This window comes from Phalacrocorax aristotelis, chromosome 4, assembly GCF_949628215.1.
Source record: "Phalacrocorax aristotelis chromosome 4, bGulAri2.1, whole genome shotgun sequence".
In the NCBI taxonomy this organism is placed as follows: domain Eukaryota; kingdom Metazoa; phylum Chordata; class Aves; order Suliformes; family Phalacrocoracidae; genus Phalacrocorax; species Phalacrocorax aristotelis.
In genome coordinates, this window is record NC_134279.1 from 66,740,520 (window position 1) to 66,761,821 (window position 21,302).

The 21,302-nt window shown below is 42.9% G+C and overlaps 1 protein-coding gene and 1 long non-coding RNA gene across 2 annotated transcripts; one reads left to right on the forward strand and one right to left on the reverse strand.

Moving 5' to 3' along the window:
• Positions 1-82: 82 nt before the first annotated feature.
• QDPR (quinoid dihydropteridine reductase) lies at positions 83-9,803 on the forward strand. Its single transcript, XM_075091796.1, has 7 exons — positions 83-216; positions 335-427; positions 1,818-1,914; positions 2,745-2,885; positions 5,552-5,660; positions 7,075-7,158; positions 8,930-9,803. The coding sequence occupies exons 1-7, from the start codon at positions 121-123 to the stop codon at positions 9,033-9,035; spliced, it is 726 nt and encodes a 241-aa protein (XP_074947897.1). The 5' UTR covers positions 83-120; the 3' UTR covers positions 9,036-9,803.
• A 4,920-nt stretch (positions 9,804-14,723) lies between these two features.
• On the reverse strand, positions 14,724-20,849 carry LOC142056956 (uncharacterized). The gene is made up of 3 exons (XR_012660494.1): positions 20,491-20,849; positions 17,654-17,690; positions 14,724-16,330 (listed from the first exon to the last, which is right to left on the reverse strand). It is a non-coding gene; the product is annotated as an uncharacterized LOC142056956 (long non-coding RNA).
• Between the last annotated feature and the right edge of the window lie 453 nt (positions 20,850-21,302).

Sequence of the window (21,302 nt, forward strand, 5' to 3'; positions counted from 1 at the left end):
GGCGCCCCTCGCCCGCCCCTCCCGGGGGCCGCCCCCATGAGCGGGCGGGGCCGGGCGGCCGGGCCAGGGGCGGAGCTGCCGCCCGCGCCATCGGCAGCGCGGGGCCGGGCGGCAGCGGGCATGGCGGCGGCGGCGGCGGCGGGCAGGGTGCTGGTGTACGGGGGCAGGGGGGCGCTGGGCTCCCAGTGCGTGCGGTACTTCAAGTCCAGGAACTGGGTGAGCGGCGGCTCGGGGGGCGGCGGGGCGGGGGGCTCGGCGCCCGGCCGAGCGCCTGGGCAGCGCCGGGAGGGCCGGCGGTCCGGCCGCTAACGGCCCCTTCCTCTCGCCGCGGCAGTGGGTGGCCAGCATCGACCTGGCGGAGAACGAGGAGGCCAGCGCCAGCGTGGTGGTGGGGGCGACCGACTCCTTCCCCGAGCAGGCCGAGCAGGTGGGTCAGCCCCGCGGGCGGGGGTGCTGCCGCGGCGGCCGCTGCCCGGAGGCCTCGCCCGCTCTTTGCCCGCTGCGGCAGCAGCAGTGTCTGTCTGTCTGTCTGTCTGTCTGTGCGTGGGGTGTTCCGCTTTCGCTGCGGGGCGGAGGGGCCCGGCGGGTGGCGGCCCCGCTGTCGCACCAGGCACCCGAAGGGCCCAGCCTGTGCTCGGCCCTGCCTTTAGGGTGAGTTTTTGGTTTTTGTTTTTTCCTTTTAACTGAACGCGTGCATGAGTATGCAGAAAGAGCCTGATCTGGGATTTTGAAGGTTCAGCACATAGGGCCGTTTTGTGTTATTTTTCTCTTGGTGACTTGAAAAGTCGCGGCTGAATCAGGTAAGTGTAATGAAGATGGATTAGGACATCTTAAAATGCAACACTGCTTTCTGATGTCCTAACTCTTAAATGTGCTGTGTGCAGATAGATGGTGTACCCAGAGCATGCAAACCCTAAGCCCCGATGGGACCCGTAAGAATGCACTGGTTCCCACAGAGGTAAACGTGGGAGAACCCAAGCTAGCATAAAAACTGTTTTGCCTTGTTCTCAAGAGGTAGGATCTCTTTTTTTAATTTTAACTTTTGAACCTCTTTCTGTTATTGATAAACTGAATCGCTAGCCAATAGGTATTCTTTATATCTACACGACTCGTCAGGCTTTTAAAGAGTAATACAAAATGTTTGCAATGGATTTTTCAATGCCCAGCCTTTGTGAAAACCAGTGGATTTTTTTTCTTTTGTTGAGAGATGGATTGTTTGCTTTTCACTTTGGCAGAGAAAATTCATAGCTGAAAAACTCATTACCAACTGTGAAGTCTTGTATTTGAAAGAGAAAGAGGTACTGGATATCTAAAAGTATACAAACTGAAATGTAGGGGCCAGACGTGAACTGATGGTTGTGGTCTGGGGAGAAGCAATAAGGCAGCTAATCTTCAGTTGTTCATTTCTTGTACTGTCATCAAAAGTGACACCAGTAGTCCTGGTCAGACCTGGAGTTTCATTTCCCCTATTAAACAGCACCATACCCAGAGACAAACCTGTCAAAAATTAAGTCGCAAACAAAAATTTTTCTTAATGGTATAGGTAAGGATCGGATCTTTCAGTCTTGCTCAAACCAGTTATTTCCAGTGACATCACGCGCTGTATGCTCCGACTTTCCTCTATAGTTATCTTTCAACACAGTTATTTTGAGTTCATAGATCACAAATGTTAATTTTCTGCAGCTCTTTAAATTGCTGTGTGTTGTGTTGCTTGGCCACATAACTTGGAAAAAAGTAACTTTAAGGCAGCCTTGATATTTACTCCCTTACCTTATCAGCCCTGTGTTTTCAATATGCTTTTGTTCCCTGTATTGAAGGTGACAGCAGAGGTCGGAAAGCTACTTGGTGAAGAAAAGGTGGACGCAATCTTGTGTGTAGCGGGAGGATGGGCTGGAGGCAGCGCCAAAGCTAAATGTAAGCCTTTGGTACGCACATGCTAGTGAATGCATGAATGAAATCTGAGAGGAATCTTTAAAGTCGTGGTAATAAAGATATCTGAGATCATCTCTCATCCTGAGTCCAGAAGAACACATGAGCGTAAAAGTACAAAATGGTTCGGTCACAATGCTGCCTAGTGCTTCTCTGAATTTTTGCTGCCTGTTAAATTTGCACAGCACTTAGTGTTCTCAGTAACGCTTTTTGATGCGCCAGTTTTCATCGGAAAAATCTTGATGCACTTTATGAAGGAGTTCAGCTTTATTATCTACAAAATAACTTTTGCCAAGGTTACCTGTGTCAGGCAAGACACACTGAGTGATTTGGTAGTAGCGCGCTGGGTAGAAACGTCGATGTTGTTTCCTAATTCATTGCTTGGTCCATAAAACCTTGGTTGCCTCCTGCAGTCCTCTGAGCTATTACTGTGTATTGGAAGGAGCTGTCTAATGACTTGAGCTCAAGCTACAGAAAAAAGCTTTCAGTTTAAAAAAAGCTATTAAACATGTAATGTTCAGAACGAAATTTTATACTTTACCCACTAGTGTAGAGATACAAGGAGAAAAAAATAGCCTTGTTTTCTGTCTGGAGTTAATCTGTTAAAATGTGTCCTTTTCTTCCCCCTTCCAGTTTGGGCATTTCAGGCAAAGGCATAAATTGGTATTTTACCCAAGTTGGAAATAGAAAATGGTAGAAAGCATGTTTTCGTAGCCCTGTTGCATAGTGCTGTTGCACTCTGTGTGCCAGTAAAGAAACTGGAGTTAGAAGTCTTCTATCTTTTAGCTAATTTCACTAATTGCCTTCCTAATCAGCTTTATACAAAAACTGTGATCTGATGTGGAAGCAGAGCGTTTGGACATCCACTATTTCCAGCCACCTAGCCACAAAGCATCTGAAAGAAGGTGGCCTCTTGACTTTGACAGGAGCTCAAGCTGCTTTATCTGGAACCCCAGGTAAAATGCAATGCAGAGTAACAGCTGGTTTGCCAGCAGTTCTTGCTATCTGTTAGTCTGAGCATTCTTGTTTGTAAAGCAACAGTTTCACTCCCCAGTTTCTTGACATCTAGTACAAATGGAAAATTGCTGCTGAAACACTTCAGGAAAGTGTAATTTTCAGGTAGCAATACCGAATCTCTTGAAGCTGGAGTGTGAACAGATAGAATCAGTATGTAAATAATATTTGACATGCATTGGTGAAATGTACTTGACTAATATATGATACAGTAAAAAAGAGTTGGAAAAATGAAGAATAGAAGCACACAGCAAGCTGTAAGTACAGTGCTTAAATAAAGTTAAATCTTCTATTTGTGTTCTGAAAGGCAGTCCTACATTGCCCGATTTTTTCCGTTGGTGATGACTTGGCTGATTCTGTTAAATGTGCTTGTCCTGTTCATGTTCTGATTCCAGTCTGCCTTTGCTTCAGACATAGATAAGCTTGTTGACCGTTGGCTTTGCCCTCCAGTAGCTATTTAATATGAACTTTATTGAGTTTTTTCATCTCGCTCTTTGTTTTGTTGGTGTGGAGAAATAAATCTGGGAGCAACTTAAAAGAAAAAAACCAAAGGCACCGACACACAAGCCCACAGGCAGGGAGAGGGAAGTTTCTGAGACAAATACTGTCATTTCCCAGTCTTTTATTAGTGTGACTTCAACAGTATTTTGACGAGACATAGCTACTAAAATTTTAAAACACACTATAGAATTTATAAATATTCCTGAAAGCTGTGTCTAAAACTGTTCAGGAAAGGTATGCAGTATTTTCTAGTTAATGATTTATCTTCTGTGTTTACAGCTGCATCTGGCATAGTTGGAAGATGAAAGGCTTATTTTATGAGAATAAGCAGATGAATAACTTACTGTGTACTACTGGCTGACGATATAGAAATGAAGAAATGTGAACTCTGGCAAACTTTCATGTTGTTTTTTGTTTGGGTGGATTTGGGGGGTAGGGACCACAACACAGGAATCAAAGTGATTTGCTTTCATGTTTTGAACTAGCTGGTTTCAGTGGCTCTGGATTTTTCTAAAAAACACAGCAGTGCTTTGGGCAAACACATGCAACTTATTAACATCAGGAAGAATTGGGAAAGAGTTGTTACTCAACTCTGTTCCCAGGGAGGTGGTGGAGTCACCATCCCTGGAGGTATCTATTTAAAAGACATGTAGACGTGGCACTTCAGGGTATGGTTTAGGAGACATGGTAGTGTTGGGTTGGCGGTTGGACTTGATGATCCTAGAGGTCTTTTCCAACCTTAATGGTTCTATGATTTTGCAAATCTGACTTGTTAGGCTTGTTACTACCAGCCGTTATGGAAGGAGCCATCTTTTTCTTGTTTGCTGTTAGCGTGATTTTTCTTTTTGTGTGTGAAAATGTTGACTCACATAATGCAAATTGAAGAATACTGAGAATTATATGAACAGTTACAGAAGCAGTCTGATAGTGATGGCTAAGAAATGTAGACGCCTGAAAAGTTTTAAGAAGGCTTGGAATGTTTGGTTCAGATGAGACAAGAGGGGAATATGGTAGAGAGGCAAATAACTTTATTGTTACAATAAAAAAAGTTAGCTACTCTTGCTCATGATTCCTCCTAATAAACATGGATGTTATACAATGTGTCTAAATGAATGTAACGGTAACACTTCTACAGTGCAACGTTACCTTTGTAACTTTTGTAGAAACACAGAATGGTTTGGGTTGGGTTGGAAGGGACCTTTAAAGGTTATCTAGTCCAGCCTCCTGCAATGAGCAGGGACATCTTCAACTAGATCAGGTAGATTTGACTTCCAGTGTTCCTGAGGAAATATTTTATAAGGGTTGTGTAGTTAGAGATGGGGAGAAAAGCATCCAGTTGTAGTAGACAAAAGACATCTATTTTTTCTTATGTGGTTAATCTGTGTCTAGACTGCTTGGCAGATACACACCATGAGACATTCAGACCTATAGCACCCTGATTGACTTGTACCTGACCAGTGTGCCTTATGCTCTCATTCCTGTTGCTCTTACACTGCTAAATACGATCTGCCTAGAAAGCAACAGTGTTTAGGAAGAAGCTTGCTTTATCTGCAGGTTCTCTAGTAATTTTCTACCGTGAGGGGTTTTTTGTAATTTTCTCCAAAGGGCCTGTCAGACTTGGGGTGCTCACCAAGTGAATTTCGGTTCTGGAGACATGTGAACTGTATCTGTTTGGATCCAAACCTGCAAATACCTTAGTCATATGATTAAAATTAATGGATGATTGCTTTATGAATGTCTATGGGCATCTTCACACTTACTCTGTTAGATTTGTAAGGTTAGCCCTGCGGGTCTCATCCTTCAGGGTGCATTTGGGTACATTAACTAAATATGCTTAACTCGGTAAGCTGCTTATTTCTGTAGTGCTGAGTCAGCTGCATTCTGTGATAGCTCCTGGATGCCTAATAAGAGCTTTTTACTGTTTCTTTTTTCCTTTTTTTTTTTTTCTTTTAATCTGTATGTTTTGATACATTTTAAAAGCCTGATTCTGCTCTGGCTGTAGTAAGTGGTCTTAATATTCACCAAACAATCTGAGTTTCTGTCATACTACTGATAATATTGAGAGCTGTTTTGACTGTACTCTAATTTGCCTGTTTTTAATTGTTAGGGATGATTGGCTATGGCATGGCCAAAGGAGCAGTGCATCAGCTTTGTCAGAGTTTAGCTGGTGCCAATAGCGGCTTGCCGTCTGGTTCTGCTGCTGTTGCCATTTTACCGTAAGTGGTTGCATAGTTGCTTCTGCCCATGTTGTTTTATTTAATTACTGCTTTAACCTGGAGTCACAGGGATCTGCTTGGGTTGTCCTGTTCACAGTACACAAACAGCTTTTCAGACCTACTTACAGTTTCACAAAGGAGGCATCCTGAATGTATGAACAAAATGATATGCCAAGTCATCCTAAAAATTGTTAAATTCTTTCCCTTTACTTTGCAAAACAGTGGTGGATGTTACGATTAAAATTTTGTTCACTTTTAACCAGTTTAACCGTAGCCATGCATTAATGTGTGATTCTCCCCCCACCCCCAATATAGACAGAATTTTGAAAATGAGATGAGCTATTCAGCAGTTTTAGACTGAGCTGTGTCATAATAGCAAAGCAAAGGATTACTTGACAAGTTTTGACTTGGTTCAAGATGCTTCTTCATAAGGTGCTGCATATCTGTGCTTGATCAGAAAAATTAGGTCACTGAGGATCTGTGACAAGAAAAAGTTCAGCTTGTATTTGCCTGTCACAGCTTTCTTTTTGATGAGGAAAGCTAGTAAAAAGCAGATGACCTAGTATGTCTTCACTATGTCTAAATTTATCAATTCTGCTGCAAAAATTAAAAGTTATGGTTTGGTTGTTTTGGGTTTTTTTGCCAGGTTCCTATCTAGTTCGGGACCCAGAACTTAAGAGTTCTGTATAGGGGTTTGGAACACAACCTGAATTCTTCCTGCTTTGTTTTTCTCATACACACACTCTTATGCACACTTGTTCAGTCAGTGAGCAACAGCCTTAAAAGTGTTTGGGTAATTGACATCATCTTTTACAGAGCCTTAGGGACAGGCAGACACCAAGGTCACTGGACTTCTGGGCATTCTGCACTTGCATAGTTCTCATGCAATACTCTTGTTCTTGAGTGACTTTTTGAGAGTGTGATTATACCTTGGGTTGTCAACAGCATCTCAGTGAGGGGGTTGTGAAAAGTTCACCCTTTCATATCATTGTATGTAGCGTAAATATGTATCATCAAAGTCAAAAATTCCTTGTGCTTGTGCACTTAATCTCTGCATTTGCAGCTGGCGTGAGGCTATTTGAAAGCATGGATGTAGCGCATATGTGTCACACAGTACATGTGAACAAGTATGTGCTGCCATTCCCTGTCTGTGTGAGAGAGACAGGAAGGGAGCTGTGGGCCGAGCGATTGCCCTAATGTGCTGGGTGTCACAGCGGGCCAGGAAGGTGAGAGGTTGTAGGTTGGAGCCTGTGATACATGTTTGAAACTGACGGGTATGTGCTGTTAACGTGTGTAGAAGATACATACCATGTGGTATAAAAGTCAAGCATATATTACAGCAATGAATAGAAGCAGGTGGCGCTCATCAGAAACGTGATGTATAAATAAAAGGCTTATCTTTTTTTAATCACAGGGTTACCTTAGATACACCAGCAAACAGGAAATCAATGCCTGATGCAGATTTCAGCTCCTGGACGCCCTTGGAATTCATTGCTGAGTGAGTATCCATGTGATAACTAAGCAATTCCTCACTGTCCCTCTTGCTGCTGCATCTTATTGCATGTTCTTTCTGAATAGCTGTCTTGGATTTGGGTACGTTTTTCCTCCATCATCCCCTCATTGTATATGTTTCTAAATCCAGTTGGGTTTATTGCACAGGCTTCTTAACTAGAGAAAATTAGCCCAGCTCTGTCAACTTCAGCATCTCTACACCAGTTATTCCAACAAGGGAGATAGCCTTAAGCAGTTGGAAGCCAGAGAATCTCATAAAGCCTGTAGACAAATTAAATTGCAGACAGCAGATGCAGGAGACAGTCTGGCTTAAGGGTAAACTGCAAATAGGCATATAACCTTTGGGATTTTTTTTTCTGTTAAACACTCTTTACTGCCCGGTCTGTGGCGTGTTAGTTCACTTCTCTCAGCTCTTCTTTAGAAAAACTTAGTCAAGATTTTTTTGTTTTCCGTCATCCACAAAGGCTTGTCCTGATTGATGTTGCAAAATGCTGAAATTGTGTAATAGGAGGCTGAGATTTTGAGGCTTACTGTTTCTCGTTCCTCTCGGTTAGAGAAGGTGCGGTGTAAGTACTGCATTCTGCGATGTGATGGGGAGTAGCAAAGATTCTGTGGAAGGTGAGCTGTCAAAAGGACAAAAATAAGGACACGACTGTCTTGCCTCTTTGACGAAACCAAAGATGAATCTACATTCATACATTGTAAAGGGCTTTACTCTCATACGGTTCTAAACTCTTTTAGAACTGACACTGAAATTGCATTTACCTATTGCTAATTGTTCAGAGAGTAATTTAGTTCTGACATTAGATTTAATTTTTTGTGTGATTTTTTTTCTTTTTTTTTAGTTGGACATTAGAGTGGGAAATGGTTTTTGTTGTGAGAAGCCTATGCAGCTGCTTGTGGCTCTTTGAAAGGGCCCCATCAGTTGAAAGTAGTTGGCCTAAAAATGTTCCGAAGGAGATCTTTAATTTATTGTGCTCCAGAGACTGCTTAGCCAGATGTTGTGGCTTTATAAATTAATTTTTTAAATTTTAACTTATAAATATTTTTTCCTTATGGAAGAATTAGGTTGATTGGTTTGTTTTGTTTCTTGAGTTCTAAACTTTAAATCCAGCTTTAAAATCTGAAAATCTCACTGGCAGTGGAAGAAAAACATCCAGTGTTGTTAAGTGTTGGTAACATCCACATCTTTGGAAGGATGCAGGAAATCTTTTCCTGTGTGGCATTTGAATTTTGTGCCCTGGAAGCTGTTGTGTCAGATAGCAGGATGTTCCAGCATGGTGGTTGCTGTCTGCAGTATTGGAAGTGTTGGTGGGCCTGAAAAACTTACAGTGCTTTCTGGATTATATTTTGAGTAAGGAGTTTGTATTACGTTTTGATGAGGAGTGTTCTAGTGGGCTACCTAGAATGAGTGCATCTTCCTCGGCACTGTTTTGGATGTCTTAAGGCTTTCTGGGCTTCTGCTGAGACCACTTTTGCCGTTAAATAAGTGTTACAGTGGCCTGTTGACAGAGTAATGGGCGTAGCAACTCTATTTTAGCTGTAAATCCTCCGGATTTCTCTGGGCCTCTGTCCAGCTCTGAGGGTCTGAATCCAGTGACTGCATTGCTCATTTACAACATACATAGAAATCACTAGAGAGGGTAATAGCAAAAGGAGGAAAAGTAACAGGCTTTTATTTTATGCTTCCTGTCAACATACCCGATAGTAGCATTTTCTTCCACCTCACCCTGTTTTATCCATTTATTTTAAAACAGAACCTTTTTTGACTGGATAATGGGAAAGAATCGACCAAACTCGGGGAGTCTAATCCAGGTGATAACTACAGGAGGGAAGAGTGAACTAGTTGCAGCACATCTTTGATGTCAGTCACTTAAGACGGTGGAACTTCAGCAAAGGAGAAGCTATGGAAAATCTTGTCTGCCAGTATAATTTGGATGGGCTTCTGTATCCAGTGATAGTAGTTACGTCGTTAATGGAACCAGATTTCAAGTAATGTTTCTGTGCCATCAGTCGTGAGCTGTCAGCATTTGTTTACCAACAGGTATCAAGTATTTGTCTCTAAATGGAAGTTGCAGGCTTCTAAGTCTGTAGATGTCCTAATTCTGAGCATTGGATGTCAATTTACCTGTTTTCTCTGAAATAGGAATTGTGTTTAATTATGTCATGTAATCGCATATATAATGGTTGGCTTTTTTTCTCAGTAAGTGTTTCTGACAACTTATGAATCTTTCAGTAGTCTGTCTGTCATCTTCTGTCTGAGAATGTAATTCTGCCCTGCATATTATGTTGGCTGTAGTTGTAGGCAGTGTTACAGTCATATATAATGTCTTGGTCTTGTAACGTTTTTCTTGTGAATGTTCCACTTGAGATAATGGAACTGTGTAGAGATTACTCACTTGAGAAGGAGTTTCTAATTCGCCTTACAGTTTATAAGCTGCAATCAGGCCTACAGTTGTAGGATAAAACAGTCGTTCTGCCAAATGATTAGTATGTCTTCGTGTTAGTCACGACAGTTCTTGACTTTCTGAAAAAACAAAGTGCTATGAAGAAATGCTAGAAAAAGCATACCCACACTTCTATTTGAATATCAAACTTTTTGTGCTGAATAAATGTATATCGTTTTATGTACTGGGCTGTCTCCATCACTGTAAGCCAAATACTTGCATAACATTTTAATCACTTTAACTGAACTTGCAGTTCAGTTATGGCAAAGGACTTAATTTTTTTTTTTAAACTTATTTCCTTCTGATCATGTTGTGGTAGATGTGCAGAAGAGCTACTAGCCATGCCTAGAGGCAGGCCTTCAGCTGGAGCAATGTTTTCTTTATTTCTACCATAAGTGAAAATATAGTTTGGTTGCAGGGTGAAAGTATTGCCTATTCTGAGCATAGGCTTACATGGAATCACTACTGTCAGTTTTTTTGGAACACCACGAAAGGAATTGAACATGCAAAGTTGTGTATACATTTTCTTTATGTGCTTTTAATTTTTTTAAAAAATGACCTTCAGGGTTATACTGGGGAAGGATTGACTGCCATGAATCAGGAAACCTCTCCCTTCCGCCCGCTAGGAAAAGCTCGCATGTGCCCATGTCACTTTTAACATGGTCATATGGCTGCATGAGTGCCTCTTTTGGTATGACTGTCCCTTTCCTCCTTTTGTTCTGCTGGATGCAGAGGTGTAGAGGGGAATTCGTATATCCTGTCAAACCAGTCAAGAACTGTCAATTCATGAACCTGCTTCTGATTTTAAATGGAAGACTCACAGTCATACAGTTTGTCCAGAAGTTTCTACAGGTTAAGGGTACAGACAAAAACTGCAAGTCACTTGAGGAGGAGTGAAACACTAAGGTGCCGCTCGGTTATTCTGGAAAAGGGAAGAGCTGTCTCACTACAAGCTTACATGATTTGAAGGTTCCCCTTTGCCAAGCTAGCTGAATTTCCAAGTTGCTGAGTTGTGTCTTTTTGCAAACATCTATTGAATTGTGTCTCAGAAGCTCCCTGAAGGGCAGATCAAACTCTAAAACTGTGAAGGGAGCACAGCTGGGGGTCCAGATGTGCATTTCTACAGCTGTATAAGAGCACAGGGCCAAGGACCTAGCAGGCTATATGGCTCGTGGATATTTTTACAGAACTTGCTGTGGGCAGAATATGATAATGCAGCAAATGGGACCAAGACAAACAGAATCTTTATTTACCAAGGGCTACAGGGCTTTTCAGGCATCTTTTATAGATTACATGCACATACCTGGACCTTAGTGTTATTAATAACCTGATGAAAAAGGCAAATGGCTGGTCATCGGTCATGTGGAATAAGTTGAAGGTTGTGACAAACCAACCCTGAGATTATACAGGAGGAAAGAGGGAAACCAGGTTTCAATTTTGGTAGAGATAAAAAGGTCAGAAAAAGACAATGAGGTGCAATCCATGCATTTCAGGAGGTAGATTGATTCCTCCTTCTTCGCTAGAAAGACCTGATGGTTGTAGGAAAACCTGCAGCAGATCTGTGCTTCTGACCTAATTGTCGCAGGTATGCTCTGCCAGCATCAATCAGAGATAGGGCCTTGAAAACAGGAGAGGCATCCGTGCTATGCAAAGGACAGGGTCCCTAAGCTTGTGGAGACCTAACCTGGCCAGTTGTCCCCTCTGTGTCATATTGCATGAACACACCAGCACAGGTCCAGCGGCAGAACAGCCGTGTTGGGACCGGTGTTGCACATGAAGCAGTGCCAGCAGTCACTCTGTGCTGCTGTACGTGTGCAGCTCTAGCTCCAGTGCCCGTTCAACACCTCACGGGTTTGCTGTGTGTATCCTGACTGCTGCGCTCACCCAGCGATTAAATGAAAGGCTGTGGTTGTTTTAAGACAGAGTAGCTGTATAAACACACAAGACGGAAGAAACCTATGTTGAATGGAGGCTGAATGTAGTAACAGGAACATTGATCTCAACAGAGCTTTCCTTCTTCCACTCCTGCTTGAAGCAGGAGAAATGGTAGAAAATATGAGCAATTTTTCTGCTCCATAAAAAGTGTCTACCCCAGTTCAACTCGTACTGGTGCCTACTGGATAAAAAGCAGTAATACAGCTACTGGAAAAAATAGCATGTTGACTGTAGCAATGTAAGAGTGGTGAAATATGCTGACTGTGAAACAGTGAATAGTGTTAAAACATAATTGTGAATGAAAGACTGTTGGCTGGATTATTAGCAGGTGCAGGTATGAGTGGAAAGATATGAAAATGGCAGCATTGAAGCTTGAGAGTGAGAATGGAGGTGTTGGCAAGCATATGTCAAGCTTGCTGCTCAAGGTGAGAGATTTAACCTGGGGAGTTTGGAAAAAAGGCTTTATGTGGCCAGTTTCATCCTGCATCTCTACAAACTTTATTCCAGTTAAGTAACTGTCTATGAAAAAAAGCCACTCTGACCATGCAGACGTCTGGGTTGCCTGGCTCCTTCAGCAGGCTGCGCACGCTGCTGGTGCTGCAGTGAGAAGTAGCGATGTGGTCTGTGGGAACTGCTGGGAGTTGGTAATCCATACTAAACACTAAATCCATACTGAAAACACACACACAACTGGAGACTGGAGGTCTGTTGTGAAGATTGTTGCAGAATTGCAGGATGGTTTGGGTTCGAAGGGACCTTTTAAGATCATCTTGCCCAACCCCCCTGCCACGGGCAGGGACAACTTAGTGCCTCTTGCAGAAACACAATACCTGATGAATTTCTGCTCCGCTGTTGTTGAGAACCCCTGGACTGTTCAGCACATTTTACTATCTGTATGGCACTGTTAACAACAATGTAATACTGCAGAAGTAAGAAGTTAATCCTCCTTTAATTTAAGGAATGCAATATTTATTCATTTCTTACATTTATTAAGCAGCTGAATTTACCATTCTTTTTATATAGGACTGTACAAGTGGTGTCATCTTAAAAAATTCACACGAATAGATCCAGTTCAGTAAGGCACCTTTGTATATAACCATCTTTTGAAGGTGCGTGCTCCTGTTTACTAAAGAAAGATTCATGAGGCCTGGGGAGAAGTAAGACACAAATGGTGCCACAAAGATCAGTCCTGCTCTTAGGCTCTAACCCATTTGTGCTTAACATTCTGGGTATACAGGAGTAGCAGTGTACCCCTTGTTGTTAGAAACGGGATGTTTCCAGACCTGAGCCAATGTGTCTTTGAACAGATGATGCAATTACATGGTACATGCATAGGTGCAATTACCCCAACTGGGGCAGCTGTTACACGCAGCATCAGATACAAACGTGCAGAGACAAAATAAGCCTTTGCCAGAATGCCATGGCAGCAGGGGCAGGTCCGTTCTGTACGAATATCTTTGTCTCTTACAGATTTAGAAGAAGTAGATTTTAATAAAGCACAAATAAGTAGAATAGAGACTTATACAGAAGAGTATTAGTAGTATCATTGCAAATCCAAAGACCTCGAAATACTGGGCAAGAAGCTGTTTTCGACAGCTGTTTGAGCCTGGCTGGACACCAGGTGCCCACCAAAGCCGCTCTATCAGATCCTCCTCAGCTGGACAGGGGAGAGAAAATATGACGAAAGGCTTGTGGGTTGAGATAAGGACAAGGAGAGATCACTCAGCAATTCCTGTCACAGGGAAAACAGACTCGACTTGGGGAAATTAGTTTATCAAATCCGAGTAGGATAATGAGAAAAAAAACCCAAATCCTAAAGACACCTTCCCCCCACCCCTCCCTTCTTCCTGGGATTAACTTTACTCCTGTTTTTCTCTACCTCCTCCCTCCGCAGCGGCACAGGGGGACAGGGAATAGGGGTTGCAGGCAGTTCATCATGTTGTCTCTGCTGGTCCTTCCTCCTCAGGGGAGGGTTCCTCACACTCTTCCCCTGCTCCAGTGCGGGGTCCCTCCCATGGGAGACAGTCCTCCATGAACTTCTCCGATATGGGTCCTTCCGACAGGCTGCAGTTCACAGACTGTTCCAGCGTGGGTCCCTTCCACGGGGTGCAGTCCTTCAGGAACAGACTGCTCCAGCGTGGGTCCCCCATGGGGTCACAAGTCCTGCCAGCAAACCTGCTCCAGCGTGGGCTCCTCTCTCCATGGGGCCACAGGTCCTGCCAGGAGCTTGCTTCAGCACACACCCTTCATAGGGTTACAGCCTCTTTGGGCACATCCACCTGCTCCAGCCTAGGTTCCTCCATGGGCTGCAGGTGGATATCTGCTCCGCCGCTAACCTCCATGGGCTGCAGGGGGACAGCCTGCCTCACCATGGTCTTCACCAGGGGCTGCAGGGGAATCTCTGCTCTGGCACCTGGAGCACATCCTCCCCCTCCTTCTCCACTGACCTTGGTGTCTGCAGAGTTGTTCCTCTCACATAGTCTCACTCCCCTCTTCTGGCAGCTGTTGTGCAGCAGGTTTCCCCCCCCCTTCTTAAATATCCCAGAGGCGCTACCAGTGTTGCTGATGGGCTCGGCCTTGGACAGGGACAGGTTTGTCTTGGAGCCGGCTGGCATTGGCTTTATCGGACATGGGGGAAGCTTCTGGCATCTTCTCACAGAAGCCACCCTTGTAGCCACCCCACTACCAAAACCTGGCCACACAAACCCAATAGACGGGTGTAAGTGAGTGAGAACCTGAGCTGCTGTTCAGACTGAGGCTGCCATCCAGCAAAGCCTGACTCATGCACGGTCTTGTTGCTTCACAGAACCTTTGGTTCATTGCAGGACTGAGACTGAAACATTTTCAGACTTCACTGTGAAGTCAAATTCACATATTTTAGCAACAGGTTTAATTAGTTTTCCAAAGTTATATTTTTATGGGAAAATTAGTTTTCTACCAATTTTCTAGTAACAATTGCCACAAAATGAAGGTTTAAAATGATGCTCTGCACCCAAGGAAAAGTCAAGCACTGTAAATACAATGGAATGGTTTCCAAATATGATGGTAGCTGAATAGTTCAGCAGTTGTAGTTCTACATTAACCCAAAAATGCACTTTGAAACCTTTTGTTGAAATAATTCATTATGCTCACCAGGCACGATTTTTTTTTTTTTAATGAAAACCACCACCACAACAAAAAGTAACATTTATTATCTTGTTTCTTCTTCCTTGTATTGGCTCCCTGGAAGAAAACAGAGGGGGACCGTAATAGCATGCGAAGATGCTTCAGACTAACCCTTGCAGTGTTGAACAAGGTGAGAAGTAGGCAGACGACTGAAAAGCATTGCAGAAGTCAATAGCAAATGTCACTTGAGATTTAGATCCCTGTCAGACACTGTCATTCTCGCTCCTCCTGAAACACCATGTTCTAAACGATATGCTTTATAAATACGGCCAGTCTCAACGCTGTCTGCGACAGCTCTCTGGGGATATGATCACAGACTCCCTCTGCTGAGTTGAGGCTGATCTTCAGGAATGCCAGCAGAGGGCAGAGACTTCCAATACATTGGGGAGATGTCACTACTGCTGGGAATATGTAACTATGTTCTTTTTGGCAGCGAGGATTTTAATTGTGCCACAGCCTCTACTGAGAGGCTCATTCTCCTTTCTTGCTTTATTGCCCACAATCCGAGCTTTCTGGCCTTTCCTACACCAAAGTGCATGAAGCCTTTCCGTGTACCACTTCCAGAAATTGTTCCATCTCTTTCAAACAAAACAAACCGAAAAATGACAAAAACCACCAACCAACAACAACACACACAAAAAAAACTAACAAAAAAAGAAGCCGAGGCTGTGAAGGGAGTCCCACAGCAGGGTGTAGCATTACTGTTGACATGTTATCAGCAAGTGGATTGTCAATCAATATTCTGTCACACAGCTTTAAGGGCTTGGACACAATAGGAAGGGAAACAGATTATTTAACTTCTGTACTGCACATAAGGATTGTAAGAATTTCCTAACCCAACCAAAATAACCAGCATCTATTCAGACCAGACTAGTATTAAGAAAGGGATGGAATCTGAAGATAGATAAATTAGTTACTATGGGGTTGTGAATGTGAATGTTTTAACTCCTTTACCTGTGAAATGGAGGAATAGATAATATTTTTTAAAGTGTTATTTAGGACTAAATAAGAAGTAGCAAGCCACGTGACATGTCATTTCTATAGTTTAATATTCATTATCTAGTGCCTCCTGTAGATATGAACTACACCACTAATCACAGTATTTCCTCTGTATGAACTTCCTGTTAAATACTGTTATTAAGTATGTATTAGGGCATTCTTACAAATGAAAAGTATAGAAAAACCTTAAGATCGGAGCTGCTGGTTTCTGTTCCTGCTTCGGCTACTGGTCTGCTGGAAGACTTTGAATACATCTCTGCATCCATGCCTCATATCCCAAATACATATGAGACCATTTTAAAGTGCTTTGAGATCTACTGATGAAAATCAGGACATATGAATGAAATATAATTATTTTTCTGTGAGTGCAATAATAGAAGCTCTATATATGTCTTTTGTCATCGATCTCATTGAAATGAATGTAAAATTGTGACCACAAGCCAAAGTCATATCACTTTGCTACGAGTCATATTCAGTGATTCGCAAAAGAAGTACTATGCCAAAGATTACCTAAGCCAGTTAATTTGGATGTCACCTACCTGTGTATCTGGTAGTAGGTAGCAGTAGTTTCTATCCAACACAACAGGCATTAATTTTCTGTGACTATCACAGCTGGAATTTAAAAATACAATGTTGTTTTTAATTTTGAACAAACCAATTACTCTTTCTACCAGCATATCCTTGCATCTTAGTGAGACAGGGCTGAGGAAACAATACAGATGGGCCCCATATTAAATTCTGGATTCACATGAGTTAGCGTGATGGTTAGCTTTTTTCATTTAAGACCATGCACAAACATCACCTGGAAGAAGAGAGTCTCTTTGACCCCCAAGAAGGTATTTTTTCCAAATTATTAAGATCCTTCTCATGTGCTCAGACTCCCAGATTTTTCTCCATCCTCCATGTGCAGAATGGCCAGACTCTTAAAATGCCAGCTGTTAGTTATCAAAATCACTGCATACTATCCCGGATAGCAGGGCATAGCTATGTATGTGTAAAATAAGTGCCTTATGCATACAGTATTGCAGTAATCAAATGAAGCAGTCTGTAATCCAGCAGGTGTTAATGACCTACTTTATCCACGTTACCTGATAAATAGCTTTAACTCGACTAATTTTTGTGAATAACAAATTTTCTTTCTTCTTACAACCTCCCCCCCACCGCCATCTTCCTGTTTGCAAATTTAGGCTTATCTTCAACCAAAGTGTTACCCTGCAAACCTTTACACCATCTGTATAGCTAGAGTGTAGGGAGACCATGCTATTAGCAATATGAGGCTACACAGATGTGTAAAAACGTGTATCCTCCCCGCTCTCAGCTTCCCTTATTTTCCCTGTGGATTACAGACTCAGCCCAAATTTCCTCAGAAAGGTGTCAGGCAGTGTGGGAGGTTGAGGTGCTGTGTGCCTAATGGTTTTCTGCTCCACTTTGCCTACTGGTTTTCCTATTGCTCTGTTCCTTGGTGCACCTGCCCCGGCGTGGGACATCCCTGAAGGGCTGGGGCTGCTGCTGCGGCACGGGGCATCCGCCATCCCCTCAGGAGTGCCCCTGCGGCCGCAGTCCCTCAGGCAGCAGCCCCCTCCATAAATGCACATAACCCCTTTTGGCATGCAACAAACCCCCCCTGAGGGTGTCCCCAAACTGCTCCCAGTGCCTTTCTTAAATGTGGTTCCCCGACTTGCTGCGGTTTTGGGGCACAATGGGCTCATCCCCACAGGTGTCTGAGCTGGACGGAACCGACTCCGACCAGCCCAGGGCAGGCCCCAGCTCCCTCCTGCACAGGGCACCGGGCAGGCCCTGTGACTCACAGCGAGGGTCAGGAAAGAACCAGCTTGGGAGGAAAAAGGAATAAAAAAGGTAAGCTTGTGCTGAGCTTTTGCCACTTCGCCGAGGGGTGAGTTGAAAGACTTGTCTGATGCAACTGCAGGCACGCACCGTGTTCCTGCTGTGGAGGGGTTTTGTCTTCATTGTGCTGCTAGAGAAAAAGAGTCATGCTTAGCATACAAACATCTCGAACGCCGTATAAAAAAGCATGAAGATCATGTGGAGGATACATGGGGGGCCAGGCGAAGAACGTGTTTTTTATTAATGCTGTAAGAACTGTTTAGCTGGCATGCAGTCATGTATTCAATTAAAACGTTTTTTCCTTGGTGTTTATTACGAAGGGCAAAGCCCTTACAGCCATCGGGTGGCATAAAACGCTGTTTGAAGGGACGGGGCCAGCTGCCGGGCTCCCGCCCCGGCGCTGGGTGCAGCTGGCGCAGGCCGGGCGCTGCGGGCGGGCTCCGGGGCGGCACGGGGCGTTCCCGGGTGCCGGACCTCTGTGGCAGCTGGTCGCCGGGGTTAAATAAATACGGAAATTCAACGCCACAGAGGCTGATAAAAGTACCTTTAGGAGACTAAGAGTTGAATTTTCAGACAAGGTAGTAGTTAATTCTTTCATGAGGGTCTGATACCTTTCAAATGCAGTTTAAAATTGGAACAAACCAGGAATTGTCACTCTCCAAGTGCCCGCTATTAATTTCCAGCGGAGGCTCAATTTTCAAATTATCGTCGTCTCCTTAACCTTTGGGCTTTTAGTTAGTAACTTGCCAAAAAAACTGGACCTCAGATAAGGGGATACACCTGTTTTTCCAACTTCTGGTTTAGCAGTTGTTAAGTGGTTTAAGTCAATACTTTCTATTCAGAAAGAGATACTAGGTGCATCTGCTGTTAGGTGCATCTGCTAGAACAAAATTACTTGAGTAAGCACCTTCAGGATTAAGGCTTTCTAAAAGCTGCAGCAAATTTGAGTTACATTCCGTCATGTAATGCATTAATTTCACCTGAACTGTAGTCAACAGGGAACAGATGAAAACAGAGCAATTGCTTTTGTGCACGGCAGCATTCTGTGGATTTCATGCAGAGACGCTGAATGCAGCTAAACATGTCATGATTAGGAAAATTCTTAATGTTTAGGGATTTTTTTTTCCTGTAATGATTTTTCACTGAGGGTGGCATTTACAGGGTAATTTTGAAGTTCAGCAGGAAAAAAGAGGGATTGATCTTAAGTAGCTTTGTTCCACTTACTCATTGTTAAACTTATTATTCTTTGTCCTATTAATTTTTTTGAGACCTCAATCAGAAACACTTTATGTGAGGCATGATTCCAGCTGCTGTGATTATAGGTTGCTTTGGATTGCTGAGCAAAGTGGAACTGTTAACAAGAGAGGGTCTCTACTGTGGGTGAACTCATGCTAGAGCTTTAGAGTACAGTTTATTCTGATGGAGGACAAGTGGGAGCAGTACTGGAGGATGATGGTGAGACTGACAACTGGGATAAAACGAATAAGTGAAATGAGAACATATAGACCTGAGGAAGAGGAGGATTACTCTTCAAATTGAAGCTAAAAGTATGAGCCCAGAACACCAGTATATGGCAAGAAGCAGAGCTGTGCAACACACCTATTTTGTTGTTGACTAACAGAGCCAACCTAGGCTTATTCCAGCACTACTTTGTAGGGTTTGGTGTGAAGGTATCAGCGTTACACAGAAAGATCAATGTTCTAGGTAAAGATGCAAATCATGGATTTATGACCAAGAGGGTGAAAAAAGCTTGAGAGAGGTGAATTTTGAGTTAAGAATTAGCCAAAGCAGGTATGAATATTAACAAGGTGTTTTCCTCTCTTGCTTGATTCTTTCCACGTTAAGGGAACCAAGCCTCCATGCATTCCTTATGCAGTCATGAAAAAAATCAACTAATTGGGTCAATCTCCAATACAGTGGAAATTATCACCCAGGTGATAGAAACCATGTACCTGTTCTGATCAGAAAAGATAACATTTTAACCCCTGATTTGTATTTACTGAAGAAATGAGGCTATCTGCAGTTGCTAACTTGAGAAACCAACCCTCTTTGTAGTAATGCAGACATCCCAAATGTGTAATGAATTACATTATCTGTGTTTCATAAGTAAGCAGAACAGTCCACCATTTTGATGGGAAGCTTCTCCAACCATACAAAATGAATATTAACAGGCTGTCAGGTACTTATTGCTGGCATAAATTGTGATTTGGATTAAAACATGTAACATGTTCTCATTGAACCCAGGGGAAATAAATGGGTTTGAGTTCTACATCCTCCTGCTCATACCAGGAGGTGGAACACCTGTAACATCATGGCAGAAATTAAAAATGTAGTTCTTTTCACTGTCAGCATCATCTGTTACCTCAAGCAGTTACAGTTTCTGGGGGGAAGCTAGAGGTATAAGCAGGCCTTAGTGAAAGTTAATTGGCTAGTGGGGAAGGATGTGGAGAATGGAAGATAAAGTCTAGGATCAGTCTGGAGCTGGAAAACAAGTCCACCTCTACAATTTTCATCACAACCTTCACCACCCGCTATGTCCTCTGTTATATCCAGGCTTATTTTATTAATAGCAGCCTCCCCATTATGTCTCTTACTGTTGCCCGGTTACCTCTGCTTCTCTGCATCTCTCCTTTATTTTAAGGAGCATAAGAGATGAAGTTCAGCCTCCCTTTAGTTCTTCCCACATTTCAGAAGACACTCAGATAACTTGTCGTAACCAGTATGAAATATCACGTGGGGAAAGGCTCTGAGTGTAGCTATCAATGCTTCAGTGCTTGCATTGGTGATGAAACTCACATTTTGAGTTGTTGGTGCCCTGAGAAGAATGTTCTCCACTGCTACTAGCTTAATAACCTGAAGTTGTGAAATGTTTCCTGGCAAGTGCAGTAGAAATGGAACTACAAAACGTCTGATTTGTTGCTACTCACCACAATCGATCTTGTCATATCAAGAGCCCAGTGTCTGTGTAGTAGTTTGGAATTGTTATTCAAAAGCCAAGTTGTCTTCCATTCATTGAAAAAATAGTGTTGGAAAACTAAACATTTTACTTATGAATTTTTAGCTAATCAGATGTTTCTTGTCAAATGAACTCGTGTAAGACAGAGAAAGTTGATCTTACAAGTTTCAAAACAGATTCTAGCTGTGTTTGTGTCACATCTGTGATTCTTTTTAGCCAGTGGTACTAACTTTAGGCATTTCAAACTGAAACATCTTAAGAAAGGTATACTTCTACCTATACGAATTCCTGAAGTCCCTATAGGTCCTAACCCTGAATATGGTTTGTGGCCTCTACTGTCACCCAATCCAGCCCGATATTTCAGACTGGAATACAGACTAGTTTTAAATTAACCCAGATATGGCAAGAATACAGGCATCATAGGTCAAAGTTCAGCCTGAGCTATTTACTCTACTTAGAAACAGTTAGAAAAAATTAACAATAACGCACCTGTAATCTTCTTCCCTTAAATTCCCCTCACAGGCTTAGGCTGGTCAGAAAGGAATAGGACCGAAGAAAATATGCTTATTTGGTTAATTTTCATTTCAGTTGCAGTTGGCAATGAGTGTTTCAAGATAGTGTGCCTGTTCTGTCACAGTTAGTATAGCCCTTCCTTGCCCTCCTAGTACTTGATTCTTAAATTCTTTCCCAAAATGTTCTATACTGCCCACCATGGGAAACAGGATGCCAAGACAGATGGACTTTTGTTATTGTGTAATACACTAGTTCTTACATGTTTTTGTT